Genomic DNA, 15565 nt, shown 5'->3' with positions numbered 1-15565 from the left:
TTTTGTTTAACGTCTTCAAGCTCCATTTTGGCGCTTGCTGTAACCAAAGGTGTAAATTATCAGGGATGTGTGATTGAGAGGAGCAGAGCAGGGCGGAGCCAGGTGGACATGCATTGCGCTGCGCTTGTTTCAGTCTTGTGAACATCTGCACCTTGCTTTCTTTCCTTCCTGAACAGGGTAATCTGCCTGCTAGTCTATTTGTAATAATTAGATTAACAAAACTTTATATTATGCATTTTTGTTTGGCTTTCTCTATGCTGTTGACAACAGGTCCATTAGCTGACAGAGCAAAGATTACAAATCTGACAGGAATCATCATCAATAAACAAGCAGACATTTTCCACACAAAGAACAGTCAGTCCATTACAGCATTAGGTTTTCAGGCTTGATATTTATTGACTATTATTAATCGCCTGTAATCAGTCGATTAATAAGTAATCATCTGAACACAGCGATGATTGATTAGCTAATTTGGGTCGCCTTTTGTTTTGTTTTTTATTTGAACCAAACCACTGAATTCCACAGCGCAGCTACATGTTAAGGTTGTCAAAGTCAAGCTAGCACCACTGACCTACTTCCCTTGCTATTTAAAAAATATATATTTTTATTAAACTGTGAAATGAGATACCGTTGGACCTTGTTATTTCTTTGTCTTAGTGTTGACAATTAGTAGCAAAGTGATACATTCCTTTTTTATATATATCATACATACATTTAAGGTTTATGCTGATAACTTCACAGCTAAACTCAATGGTAGTAATTGTTGTCTAGCTGTTTTTTCCCCCTCCAGCATGGAGTTGGGGCAGGGGCTCTTGCATGCATGACGTCATGTTTCAACATGTCTATAAAACAGCAGACGGCTTGCTTGCACGTCCTTGTGCTGCATAAATATAATTTCTGGAGATTTTGTGTAATTTGAAAAGCTGCTATGGGTTCAGTTAGCTCTAAAAATGATAGTATAAAGAAATCATGTCAGAGAGAAATTCTCTCACCCGTATGTCTCCAGGTCGGTGTTTGATTCACGTGTTAAATTAGCTGTGAACTGTCTAATTTCAACAACAGCTGGGGTTTTTTTTGTTGGTTCAAGGACCGCTGGTGCTGAAACAATGATTGTATTCCTCCACCTAGGTAGCCTGAGTGTACCCAGGTGTGTCGGGAGGGGAGTTTCCCATCATTTCTTTTATTTTGGCCTCATCCTTTGCTGCCGCTGTAAATCACTTGACACTTGCAGAGAGAAATGGAAATGTCCGGCTTGAAACGAACTGTAAGTATGACATGTCCTGGAATCCAAAACCTCATTTCCCATGGGCCATTTTAGAAGCCGGTCACGATCAAAGATGCTCTTATAAATGCTGTGATGCTTTGGCCAAACTCTGTAATCAAACAGCGGGTCTGTTACAGATTCATTTTGTATATTCATTCAGTCATTGCAGAAAGCAGTGCGTGTGAGTCAGGGATCAGACGGCAGTGGCTACACTTCCTTTAGCTCAGGAACCTCTTATTCCCAGCTCTCAGCCTGTGTGCACACTGACCTGCTGCTGTGTCCGTCACCTTTCATTCCTGTTTTCAAACTCGTCAGCTTGCCATAATTGATAAAACTGCTCAGATATAAACTTGGATGTAGATCGATATTTTCTGTGCGGGGGGGGAAACATCCTTCTCTGTTTGAAGTTGTGCTGTCCAGCTTCCTGGTTGAGAACGTTTTGAGCAAGACGGACACGAAACCAGCATGTCAATCTTTAACCCATCATCCTAAAATATTATCAATATTTATTTAGATCAATTTTAACCTTTTCATATTCATCAGAAAAAAAAGAAAAATCACACAATACTGAAAAAGAAAAGGGCATGAAAAAGCAAAAAAGGGGGAAAAAAAGACAAAACTAGTACAGAAATAGAAAATATTTAAATTCCTGTCAATGGCAAGAACACAAAAAAGTTTAAGCTTTCTTTTTATACAAACAGCCTCATCAAAATCAAAAAAGCTGAATCTTTCCTGAATATTTTTCTGAAACATGTCTAACAATTTCCAGCTAAGACAAATCTGTAAAAGAAAATGTAATCAAACCTTAAGGTATTTGTTTAGCAAATGATTTTCATACGTTTTCTTAAATTTAAAGAGTGAAACACACAGTTTGAACTCCTCCCAGCAATTATTCCTCCCCTGAATCCCTATAACTTAAGTAAATTTGTTTTTAATATTAATTTAGTGCTGTTGATGGAGGAAATGTTTTTTTTTTAACTTGTTAAATAATGAGTGTCCTTGTTTATTAAATTTAAGCTTTCTATTTTTGTTAAAAAAAACAACAACAAAAAAACAACGCTAACGAGCAGAAAAAAATATGATTTGAGTGAAACAAAGTGTCTGTGTGGGCTTGTCAGGTGCTGGTTAATGTAACACGTGTCTCCTCTTTAGTTTAGTAAATTTGTAAAAATGTCTTTGTCTTCACCAGCAGAAGACACGAGTTTGAAGCAGGCGCTCAGAGAAAGCCTAGAGGGGGCTGCGAGAGGCCGGGCCCGTTTTTGATTCTTCTCTTTAAAGTCCGTGTTCTGAAAGTCACCATCAAAGAGCCGTAGCGCTGCTGCTGCGGCTGCTGCTGCCGCCTCGGGTCAGAATTGGGGATTTCATCACTACGCATTAACCTTTGATGCAGAGGGAAAAAAACCCTCAGATGAATCACTTTAAGGCTCTTTTCATGTTGATTACAAAGCAGCATCATACCGATTTGTTTGCCTTCCTAACCTATGGTCTCCTTTCTTGTGCTTTATACTAGCCCTGCTTCTTATGAGTAAAGAAACCGCTTTCTCTCACACGTTGAAGTTTTTTTTTGTACTGTACTTTTAAATAGTAGTCGCAAATCCTAAATAAGAAATGTTCAGCATTTCGTTTTTTGTGACAAATGGAGAGATGAAGAAGAGAGCATTCTTTAGAACAAAGTTGTACATGTATTTCTAAATACAGGTTTACTGTGTGTGTGTGTGTGGTGGTGGTGGTGGGGGGGGCGTGCTTGCATTTGTGTGTGTGTTTCCTAGAGCAGACATGTTCAAACTTTTCGTCACAGTGGGTTGAAGCTGTCAAGTTCAAAGTAGATGTGGGCCACAAAAATTACATAATCTTTTAGTGCATTAAAAAAATTAAAACTACTTTATTTTTTAGTTCTGTTTAATGATATAGTAAATGCACAATATTTGACCAAAAACAAATTAGTTTACAGATAATTTTGGCAGATTTTTGAAAAGGATGCAAACATTTCCATATCCAGGTTCAGCATCAGAAGGCCAACAGCGCAAAAGGGTGAAACTGGAATCTGTTTAGCCTTCCTGTTATCTGCTGGAGGTCTTGCTCTCTCCTGATGTAGAATAATAAAATTTGATTGCTAGCTATCTTATATTATCTTTCATTCTGTTTAAATCATCTGTAACTTGTTTGGTCCACAGGTCTGGATGCAGAGCTCTACTACGTCCGAGACGACGTGGTGAATTTTTACGCTCTCTCCTTCAACATGCCTGTGCCCACTGAGACTAACAGCCTTTATTTCACATGGTATTCCAGGTCAAAGGTAAAGATTCAGATCCGTATGTCCCTAACTACCTCTATACACATTAAATATTAGTATGTTTGTTGATATTAATTTGTCATTTAAAGGTCGACTACAAGCTTGGATTCTTCGTGGAGAACCCTTCTGTCCTGAAGACTCCAGGGAGCAACATCTCCAGTCAGGGGGAGGTTCCCCGCGTTCCCTCAGGTCTATAAAACGTTCTATCTTTAGTTGTATTGCTCACCGCGTTTGTCACATTTAAAACACTTTGAAATTGCGTAATTTAAAAGAATGACCAGGATGCTCATTGTTCACTTAGTTTAACAATTTCATGTTGTTTTGAAACCATTCCAGCTCCAGTTTGTATAATGAAAATTTGCACTTTGTAGAATTGTTCTGATTTATTATATGAATACAGATTTATTTAATAGAAATTTATAAAATTAAGGAATTGGATTGTTTTGTGTTTTTTTTAAATCAAAATCACTCACTTTGTGGTGTTTATTTAGAGATACTTGTAAGAAATTTTGCTATATTTTCAAAAAGAAATAAAACGAGGGCTGGGGAAAAATAAGCTGACAAGTTCCACACACACAAAACATTTTTACTCTTTAAAGAACTTGAATAGTTTGATCTTTGTAACCTCCCACAGTGCATTTAACTAGACATCAAGTAAGGCTTGGTGTAGCAGAAGTAACTAATACTGCCACCTGCAGGTTGGAGTTAGCAGTTACTTAAACTCAATGTCTTTTAACCATTTGCACAAAAGAAATTTGGGAATCTGTTGATGTTTGGGTAAATTTCTGCAATTGTGGAATTGTGAAAACCTGAAGGGGCTGATAAATATTACTTTTAGTAGAAAAAATATTGAGCTTTTAACCTTTTTCTATTGATCAAAGAGAAATATTTCAGGCGGTTTAAAGCACAGGTGAAAACGTCTAGGAAACTGCTGCTAAGAATATTTCAGCTGGAAGAGCAGATTACCAGGTGAGGAAGAAGAAGGTTCAGTGAAGAAGTATTCATGATGGAGAGATCACTGAAAACTGAAACTGAAACACCAAACTCTTGTTGCCACCAGTGCAGAGCTTGGTGGCGTCTGGTTCTCTGTGAACAGGTCATCAGTTTGTTACCGTATCTCAGAAATGACAGACTGAAATGCTACAGGAAGGACAAAGATGAAGCAAAATTCCTTGCCATTATTTGAGTCATCTGGAAAATCATTTGTTGCAAGAAGAAAAGCTGAAGGCTGCAGTGAGTCCAGCTCCGTGCCAACATACTTTCATCCTGATGCAGTCCCTGTGTGGGGTAAGGGAGTTGGCTTCCTCAGAGGTTTGCCCAAGAGCACTGCCATGACTAAAGAGTGGGATATGATTCAGAATCACAACATTAAGATGTTTGACTTGGAGTCATGAAGCTCTGCTGAAACCCTGTAATCAGTTGTCAACAAGCCAGTTGATAAACTGTAATCAACTCCAAGCAGCTTCAGGAAACAGAAGGTCGACATCGTTACTCAAGATTTGTCCCGCCGGTCGTACGGCGTAGAAATGCTCCATGACTGAAACAGCTATGGAGCAAGGTTGATTTTTGTCTGGTGAACCGTTTTTCTCCAAACGATTTAGAGCTCAAACCAATTTTTAAAAAACTAGAAAATTCTAGGGATCTGCAGCCTGAGGCTCCTGAACCGCAAGAGGTTCTTCCACAATGGCTCCTAATAATTTTGACTCAAAAAAAAAGAAAAAAAAAAAAAAGTTTTGTAGAGTTTAGTACTCCATCATATGTATTCATTTCTCTTATCCACAGACGTTGTGTATATCTTTGGCTCATGTCTGTGCTTCCTCTACAGTCTTCAGGGTAGACATCATCTGTTCAGAAAACGTGGATGAAGAGGCGTTTGTCACCATGCAGCTCAACCTGACCAACCACCCCAACTTCACATTGCTCAACTTCAAGAGGAGGAAAATGTGCTTCAAAAGTACGAATTCTGGTTCTGGTTAGAGTTGCTTATTGCAACAAAACTGAGACAGTGGAGCTGAGTCTGTTGTCTGGATGAGTTGTTTTTCCCCCCATTTCAAACAAACAAGGAATATTGTTCCCATTGTATGGCAGGACAGCTTTGGTTGCATGAATGAACTGCAAACACTTATGATCTATCATTATGTCGGATCATAGTGTGCATGTGGGAACGGTACCCTGTTAACGTACTCACACCTCTTGAACGCTTTATGATGTGTTTACAAAATAAACACAAACTGTAATGTGTTTCACAGGGATTTTACATGATCCAACACTATGCTTGGTTTTCAAAATGTACTCATTGAAGTGGTTTATTAAGGACTGATGATTCCAGCTGCTTATTGTTTAGGGATATTTCCCTATGGTTTTACACGTCAAACCAAAGGTTCTAAAGGAGCAGTGTTACGAAAAATAAAATGTTTTGAGCTTTTCATCATGTTACTTTAACGTTCTGCCTTCATCAAAAACAGTGCATGTTTGAGAAGTCCTTTAATATCCTTTAATCTGTCCAAAACGCGTAGCTAGCGCTATCCCTACCTTCAAGACGAAGCTCTTCCTCGGAGTTGCAGCTTCAGAGCAGCTCTTCCCCGCAACTCCCCCACTCAGCTCCTTCAGACTAACAGTAACAATTAGGAAACACCTGATGGAACTGCATATCTGCTGAGCTGATTACAGAAGCTGCTTCTCAGTGAAACCCTGGTAAAGATGTTGTTAAACGGTTAACGGAGGAGCCATGTTGTGATGACTTCCTGAAGGCGGAGTTTCAGAAACTTCACAAGTTTTTAAAGAAACAGAGGCCCAATTCCAAGGCTTTTTAGTCATATTTGACATATACAGCATTTTATAGCAAATGAAAGATGTATGGTTTCCAACGCGTCAACATTTCGTCCCCACAGCATGACTCTACCTCCACCATGCTTCCCTCCTCCCTGATGAACATTAGCAGAATGACAGCCATACCTTTGCAGTTTTTCTTTGCTTTCAAAGCTCTAATTACATACAGTCAACAATTAGGTTGTTTGTGAAGGTTGCCTGGATTTTGTTTTGGAATGTCAGAATGTAGATCGTCAATGTACAAATGCGTCCTACGATTCAGATTTTTATTTGTACAATAAAAATCTAAATAATGAAAAGCATGTAAAATTGTGTTGATAAGCTAAATCAATGTTTTTTCTGACTTGTTGCTGTATGTGATTTGGGTCCAAATTGTCATATCAGTGCATGCATAGTGAAAATGTTCGAGGGGTATGAATACTTTAGCATGGCATTATATGTGGAGCAGATAATTTAGTTTTTCTTCACTTTTTAATAATTTGGTTCCATGAAATACATTCGCTGTATTTCTTGTCAGCATTCTGCATCTTAACTACCATTTAATTGACCACATTCATGTGTTACTCAGGTTTAATCAAATCATCTTTTCTAATCTTTCTTCTTCTCTGAACAGGAATGGACTCCAACTTGAACATTCCCGTTACTGTCAACAATAACAGCGCGACCACAGCGGGCTGTAAGTAACCATACCTCCGTCAGGTCCAAACTATCAGAGCGAACTCTTTGAACGGCTTTTCTTCTCCGTGGGCGTCCATACAGACTCTTTGTGAGAGTAAGAAAGCACCGTTAGTGGGTTTGTCTTCCTTTTGCTGGGTTAGGATGGAGAAACACAAGGCCATCGGAGCGTTTTTAAAGTAGTGACTTTAAAGTGAAACGTTAGAGGCACTTAAAGCTCTCCTTTCTTATTCAAGTTTGTATTTTTTTTAACAACAGCTTAATTTTTTTTATCTCTTCCTGTCTTGCAGTGTAAACACTGTTTAATCCTCACCCAGGTTTTCTCTATTTACCGTCATCCTTTTGGGGTTTTTTTCTTAACAGTTGACGGTGTGGCCACGCCCACCACCTCCACCCAGGTGTTCTACATCAGCGTGAGCGTCTGCTGCATCGTTATATTTCTGGTGGCCATCATCCTGGCCATCCTCCACCTGCACAGCGTCAAGAGGGTGGAGATGGAGGACAGGTTGGAGTTTTCATCCAGTTGTGCTCATTAATGTCCTGTTTGTAGCAGTTAGAGCTTTGACAGGCACTCACCTGAAATGCATTTTCTGCCGAATGCAATTAAGTTTGGTCCCAAATAAAAAGCTAAAACTTCCAGATTTAGCTTAGATATGTTAGGTTTGTTCATTTAAAGCTGTGGTGCAAATTACTTTTCTCTTTGAAGCAACCTGAGTTCAAAGGAAGAAGAAAATCAGTTTAATCTGAACCTTTATTGACTTTTCCGACTAAAAATTGCTTCTTCTTTTTTTTTGTTAAAACACTTCACCTGTTTTGCCTGGAGTTAAACTCTACTCACAACTCAGAAAGTCTCATTTGATTTAAAATCTTTTAATAAATATTCCTCTATTGAACTATGCTTTCCTAATTTCTTCTTGGCCCCTAATTGAAGTTTCCTGATCGTTTAGTAATTCCTTGTATTCTTCAAGACTAACAGGAGAAGGTAGCCTACCTATTGTTGACTTGATAACCTTTCCTGTCTGTTGTTGCTGAAAGTATTCAAGAACCATAAACATTTTCTGTTTTTTCCCCACCACATCCACAAGATTCAAGGTCTTTTATTGGGATTTTATTTGCTAGAACACCCCAAAGTCAAAAAGGAAAGAAAAGTAGAACAATAATGACGCATGATTGCCATTTGTTTCACAGGTAAATGTCTGATGCCATTGCTTTCCTGAAAAAAAACTGCGTATTACCTTTTTTTTTGTATTGAGCTGGACCGTAGAATATTGTGCCGACTCGTACCACACTTGTGCTTTTATTTGAGAAAAAAAATAACAAAGAGCTCATATGTAAAAAATATGTTTCCTTTTTCTTCCACTTTGCGGTTAAGCAGCATGATGTAGTTTGTCTTCTCATAAAATCCCAGTAAAATAACGACCCTGCTTGCTTTTTGAAATCTGGCAAATACTGAAATGGTTCAGGAGCTGTACATGCCTTAGCTAAGCATGTACAGCTCTGCACATTGTTAGGCTCTAAAAATTAGCATAGATTCTCAATAGAGAAACGTTTATGACTTTACTTTCTTGTGCCACTTCTATTCCAGTCCCTCCAGGAAGTTACGATGTCGCGATCGCAACTATTAATGCAAATTCACTCATTCGCAAACTTTGTGTAGTTACAAGTTTTAGCAGTCATCGCTACATTACGGATAAATCTGACCAATCACCTTAAGATTTTCTGTATTTCTTTCGTTTCTGACCAACCACTGCAACTCGGTTGAATTTTACCAATTCCTTTGACCCTTTTCAAATTTAACTTCCTTTTCTCTTGAAAGCCGAACCTGGAAGATGAAGGTATGTGTGACGCTAAGCGTTAGCCTTTACCGTTTTCTGCTTTACAAAAACCACTTTGAGCTGTTCTGAAGGATTTTCTCCTACTTTGTAAATGTTTCATGTTAACTTGAATGACCAATATGAAATTCCTCTTTTGCACTCTGTCAACTACTCAGGATATGATTTCCTTTGTATTAAGGCTTCTGTCTCTATAAGGTACATGAAAACGTCATTTTCACTTTAAATATTAACCTTGTTAAAATCCTGTCTTTTTTGGGAAGGTTATGTGCAGCAATTTCAACATTTTTGAAAGAAATATAGCTTAACTAAAAACTTGCAACTTTGACCACAACATTTTCAAAAAGTTGCCTCAAAATCAGTAACTTTAGGGTGCAACAACCACAAAGAAAGATGGCAGCATCCTGGAGGGATTGAAAATACTGGAGTCCACTTTTCCCTGCTATCACAGAGAAAAAAGCAGGGATAAAAGTTAGCTTCGTCCCTATTTTAATATGCAGTTGAAGTATTCGAGCTTGAAAAACCATACATGTTCTTATTGTGTTCCGAATATATATATATATATATATTATTTTTTTTGTGAAATGGTTTTTTTTTGGAAAGTGCCTCGAGGCAACATTTGCTGTAAATTGGCGCTCTAGAAATAAGACTGAACTGAATTGGATTGAAACTAGATAACAAAAACCAAATTAGTGTTTGTTTTTGTTTTTTTCATTTGATCTCTGCTGTTTGATCACCTGCATCATGTTTTCTTTCCTCTGTATCAGTGTGAGTGACAGCGGAAGCTCACAGGGTCTCTCTCAGCCGTCCACCCAGACCACTCAGTACCTGAGGGCCGACACGCCAAACAACGCCGCTTCCGTCACCAGTAAGGTGTTCTTGCTCCATCTGCACTGTGTGTGTGTGTGCGTGTGCATTCGGCGTTCACACCGTTATCCTCCACATTAGATTAGATTAGATCCATAACTCTGTCCGGCGTGCTATTTATTATTTTTTTTATACTGTCGCCCTGCCGGCATCGGCAAACTGCAGATGCTTTTCCAAATCTAATAGTCGGCTGAATAACACAATTAGCCTCACTCGGTATCATATGATGACAAACGCAGCCGCTGCTGAGGTGTTTGTCTGTCTTTTTGTGGCTGTCAGCCCTGTGACCTCCTCTGCTCTGCGCAGCGTGTAAATATCAGCACCATGTGCTTCGTATCAGGCAGCGGTTGCCGGGGGGGTAGAAAAGGCAACCTTTTCATGCCGGACCTGGCAGGAAGTGATCAAACCACTAATTGATGCGATTACAGAACCTGCTGGGAAAGGTAGACTTGTGCTAACAAACTTCAATGCTACATATAAACAAAACAACCCTGAACCTTTCTGAAGCGTCGGATTTGAGCGCAGATGTGATGAGCTCTCGCTGGTTCTGCCTGAGGATGTCTGGAGCTGTTCAGTCCCTCCGCTATTACAAACCACTGTGAAGTTCATCGTATTGGGGGGGGGGGCATTAACTAAAGACTTGGCTCTTGACACCTTTAATTCATTAGGCGGTTCTTAATGAGGTCAAAGTTCAGACACTGGTGAACTCTTGCAGGTTTTTTTTGTTGTTCCGTTTCATAACTTCTAGTCTTTCATCTGCTAAGCGTTTTCTTTCCCCACTCATTAGAAACAGGGTTCTAAACTGGATTTAGGAATTGACCCTCGCCACATTAATGTTTCCTCTGATTTGTTTAGACTTGATTTATTTATCTATTAACCATCACTAGTAATAAAACTGTTAGAATAAGGAGGTTTTAGCATTCACTGAAAACAACATGTCAGCGTTTTTGGCCGCTAGATGCATGACAGCAGTCGTATTTTTTCTTTTTTTTTTCTTTCTGGTTTTGGATGTTTTCCGGATAGGTAATTTGCTGCAGGTGCCTCAGTGCTCTGAAGGTCAGAATTATTTGATTTTCCATTGTGGATCACACCAGATACTGTGCAGCGCCAAAGTTTCCACTCTCCTTGAACTTTTCTTTTTTTTCTTATTTTGCAACCATACCTTTCAACATAGTTAGCTGGAATTTAGTAACATACAGCAGGGAAGTTATTCTGATGCCCCTTAATAAAGTCCAGCACAACTTAGGACCTTCAGAAGTCAGAGAGGATTTCTGATTTTGATTTATTTTTTTTTATTTTTTTATTTTGCGTTGTCGTTGATTGCAATAACTAAATCCGACCACAATGTGACTTCTATGTGAACAGTTTGCTACAACAAAGCGACCGGCATGCACAGAAAAACAGTGTAGACGTCACACAACAGTGCATTGTTTACAGAAGTAATAATGTTTATGGATTAGTTTTTAAGGTTTATTCAGCAATGGCGGCCGACGGTATGGAAGGAAGTTGGTGAAAAACCAAAATCAATGGTCTTTTGTGGCGCATCGACTGCAACTTCTGTAGAAAACTCTGTATCAATGTGTAGTCAGAACTAAGAGCAGTGGGATTGTGATGCGCTTCAATGACACAGATGTCTTTCAAAAGTTGGTAAATATAATTTTCAGCCGTTGTCCTAATTTTACCGCGTTTTGCTTCTTCTGGTGTAGAATTCTGACGCAAGTCTCACGTCAAGTCACATCTGGGGAAGAAAACAGATTTGGGTCACATTTGCCTGCTGCATGATTGTAGCTTTAGCTAGGAAATATTCAATTGCATGTTGGGATTTATTCTCTCTATAAATGCAGCTGTTCAATGAAGGCCTTGGTTTGTTAGAGAACATTAGTGAATCTTAAATAAGATGAAAAGTGACTCTTTTATCCTCTTCTTGTTTGTTACACATGAGTTGATTCAGCTCTGCAGAGGTAAATCACCTGTTAGATTAACTGGAATGCTTTAGTTTATGTTGAGAACCAGTGATAAAATGTAAATCATTGATCCATCACTGCCCTCTTGTGGATTAAATCTGCATTTCATCTTTTTGCCTTTTCTCTCTGTCTTATACCAATACATTAACCCAGAGCTATATTGTGAACTTCACCCCAGCAAGCCCAGTTTAACGGACGTGTAAGGAAACTGAAAATCAGATGCATTTACATCCATTTGTCCGTTCAGGTGCCGTTGTAATTTGTGTGAGCAAACCTTGTAATTGCTTATTTCTCCCTTTCTTTCTCCCTCCTTCCACTCCCTGCTTTCCCCTCCTGTCATTAGACAATCACCCTGGCTCTGCACCCATTCTCCAGCTTGCCGCCTCCTCCTTCCAAAACCCAGGTGCCCCCCCTCATGAAACCAAAAGTAAGTTCATTAGGAAGAGGAATCATAAGACAATGCCACAGCACACTGACAATGCCACAGCACATGCTACGCTATTGCCACACTTTACCAGCTCCAACAAATGCTCCCTCAGCGCTTCAGGTACTCAGCTTGGCTTGGATAGAAAAAACTCTGAGTCTTAACTTTTTTGTGTGTTTTAGTTTTTAATAACGTGAGAAAATTCTGATATCAGGGCACCAATGGACATCAAAGAATAAAGATCTGTTCGTTTAATTTAAGGGTTCACCAATCAGACTTTTGAAACCAATGTCTGAATTTCATAAAGCTCTGACCTGCTGCTGCTTAGTATTAACAAGATTCAAATAATTTTTAGGCCAAAAATGTTTATTTTCTTAAAAAACTGACCCAGGTCACAGGGTTGTCTCCTGCTGCATTGTTGAAAATATGCCAACGCAATGAAAACTTCCTGGATGTAAGACCTGTAACTGTTGTAAATGTTCTACACCAACACATTCATGTTTTATCTTTATGAAATCCTTTAAAAATATCACTGTGTCTGATTAAAATTTCATTTTTTTAAATAGCTGCACTCTTCTGTTGGCTTATTGTACCATGTAGTTATGACCACATAACAAGCGTTTAGTACTGAACAGTCCTCAGTTGTATAAAGCATCTGTAATTGCAAAGGAGATGCCACACTGTGTGTGTGTCTAAACTAGGACAGGTTTACTAATAGTTGTAAACAAAGACGAGATGATTTTAGAGGTGCTGTTTGAGTGACGTTTCCCCTTTATAGACCAAGTAGACTCTTATCTTCACTCTAAGATTTCCAAAATGCCGCCACCATTTCTAAATCCTGCGTTTTCCATAACTGAGATCTAAAGCTCAAAAGGAGAAAACGGATCACCTTTGCTGCACCTTTTTCATCCTTCCTATTACCTGCTGCAGTGTCACACTATGCTGCAGCTGACATTCCTGACTAATGCATATGCTTTGATGCCATTTGCCCTTCCTCTGACTTCATTTTTAAAGTAAATCAGATATTATTAGATTTGAACACCTGGGAAAAATAACTTTATAAAAAAAATCCAGAATTAGCTACTACTAATTTGCTGCCTGTAATTTAACACACGTGGAACGAACACACTTAGTTATGTCTGAAGTGATTAATTATGATTAATCAATTATTGAAATAACCGTTGAGTAATTTAGTAATTGATAATTGGACAATACAAACTCAAAAAGAGACCATTTGCTGAGAAAACACATTGAGAGCAGCAATTAAGCCAAAACTGTCCAAAATGTATTTATGAAAAAACATTTTATTTAAGATAAATTCACATTTTTCTGTGAATCTGTTTTACCCAGAATTATTTATTTGCATCTTTTAATGTGTTTCTAAAATTGTATTTAAAAAAAAAACAAGCCTTGAGGTTAAATGAAAAATCTTCAGTATGTGGCGTCATCAAAATAATTGATCACTAAAATAATGTTCAGTTGCAGCCCCACACTCACTGTAAGGGGTTAATGTATAAGAACAGATTTAGCATTACTTTTGCAGCCCTGTTCCTCTGTCATAATGTAGTTTTTGTCAGACCTCAGAACCTGTTTATCTGAGAAACCAACAGTGTTTTCTTGTTTTTTTCTGCATAAATCATACATTTTTCAGGGAAAAACCTCAAAATGTTGATGGAGCGAACAGAAAACAGAAATCCATCTCTGACGTACTTTATTGTCCTCTTCCAATCGTTTATACAGCTGCCTCAACTCCAACCCTCCTGTCCAGTGTTGGTTTGTTTTCTGTCTTGTGCCTCGATTTGACTCCACATTTGTTTACTCCTCATTGCATCAAGGTTGAAATGAGTGTTGATGTTGTGACCTTTAGGGGGCAGCATCAATCTGTTTTTATGAAGTAAAATGTGAGTTTTCTTAAATATTCTTCTCAGTATTAAGCAATGTCTTACTGTCAGACTTTCTTATATCAGCTTTCAGATGATATGTCTACATAAATCATCTGTTGTTGAATTATTTTTAGTCCACTTTTGTTCTGGTCAGTTTTCTATAAAGTTTTCATCTAAAATACAGTCTTTTGTGAATCCCTTCAACTTTTTTTGAACAATGACACACTTTAAAGTTTTTTTTTTGGGAATGTAATATGATAGATTTATGCAAAGTAATGCCAAGGAATAGAAAAGGTTTTTAATGTAAGATTTGTATATTATGGTCAGTGTGTTTTCAACCCCCTTCAAATAAAATCCAGTTTTCGTACCACTTGAAAAGGCAAAAATAATTCAAGTCTAGTTTTTCAAATCTCTGTCGTTCAGGCTGGTGGAGCAGATTTAATAGTTTCAGGCTGCAGATGCAAAGACGTGAAAGTAAGCCGTCACTCATCATCGGCATCCTGAAGATGAAGCGTTTGCCATTTTCCTTGACGTGTAAACGGTGTGGGGAACCGTGTAGGCCTGCAGCTAATGAGTGCAGACATTGGGGAAGGTTATGCAACAACGGTGCTGTAATACAGGACTTTGCATGAGCTGGCTTATATGCAATATGCATGTAAGGTACAGCACGTCTTCCTGAGTCTGTTTCTTGTAATCGCTGGGATTTATTTGAAATATAGCAACTGCTTCAGCGATCCAAGAGAAAAGTCCACCAAGCTCAGAGAACGCTGCAATGTTTGTGCAATAAGAATATTTCTTTTTCCTTTCACAGGTTACCCTTCGCTCCGAATAGAGAAGAATGACCTGAGGAGTGTGACGTTAATGGAGGCCAAGGCGAAAGTGAAGGACATCGCCATCTCAAGGGACAGAGTCACGCTGCGAGACGTCTTACAAGAAGGTATCCATCTCATAATTACAAGAAGTTAGGACCGAGAGTTTAGCGCGTTAATTCTGATTCATTAATTACACAGACTTTAACGCATTAAAAATTTTGATGCAATTAATTGCATGTTTGTTCCCCAATATACAAAGGTTCCTAATCCTTCTCTGGTACACCTGTAAATCTGACGCACATCCGCAAACAACACCAATGGACGACAAATGTGCTTCTCTTGGCCTACTAAACATGATCTGATTGAAAAGACTGGAAAAGACTATAATTGTGTTCCAGTCGTGCTAAAAGGAGTTAGCCTATCAGTGAAGCTATTCAAGCCTTAAAAAGCATCTAAGTGCTAAACAGGAAACTGCAGTACAGACGTCTCCAGTGATGATGTCAGCCAGTCCACATTTCTAAAACACTTTTTTTCTGAAACACCTGGAAGCTGAATGAGTGCAATAACTCTGCACCAATCTGAAAGTTGAATAACCTAAATAACAGATTGAAAACAAAATCTATCTGTTGTTGAGCTCATATGTCTATTTATTCAATAATTATCAGCAGAAGTTGGTTTTGAATTGAAAATATTTCTTATCTTGTCTAAAATGTTAGATTAAA

At 38.5% G+C, this 15565-nt stretch overlaps 1 protein-coding gene across 2 annotated transcripts in view; it reads left to right on the top strand.

Moving 5' to 3' along the window:
* The window catches only part of ryk (receptor like tyrosine kinase), a 40020-nt gene that overhangs the window by 8229 nt on the left and 16226 nt on the right, over positions 1-15565 (top strand). Inside the window, exons 2-9 of one of the 2 annotated variants that reach the window (XM_028028528.1) lie at positions 3439-3560; positions 3647-3746; positions 5383-5511; positions 7000-7062; positions 7425-7566; positions 9661-9761; positions 12068-12151; positions 14843-14968. In XM_028028528.1, the coding sequence (XP_027884329.1) occupies positions 3439-3560; positions 3647-3746; positions 5383-5511; positions 7000-7062; positions 7425-7566; positions 9661-9761; positions 12068-12151; positions 14843-14968 (867 nt within the window). The remainder of the gene's footprint in view (positions 1-3438; positions 3561-3646; positions 3747-5382; positions 5512-6999; positions 7063-7424; positions 7567-9660; positions 9762-12067; positions 12152-14842; positions 14969-15565) is intronic. The other variant, XM_028028530.1, reaches the window with a different exon arrangement.

The sequence above is a fragment of the Xiphophorus couchianus genome, chromosome 9 (assembly GCF_001444195.1).
Source record: "Xiphophorus couchianus chromosome 9, X_couchianus-1.0, whole genome shotgun sequence".
NCBI lineage: Eukaryota > Metazoa > Chordata > Actinopteri > Cyprinodontiformes > Poeciliidae > Xiphophorus > Xiphophorus couchianus.
This window is presented reverse-complemented; position numbering and strand designations above follow the sequence as displayed.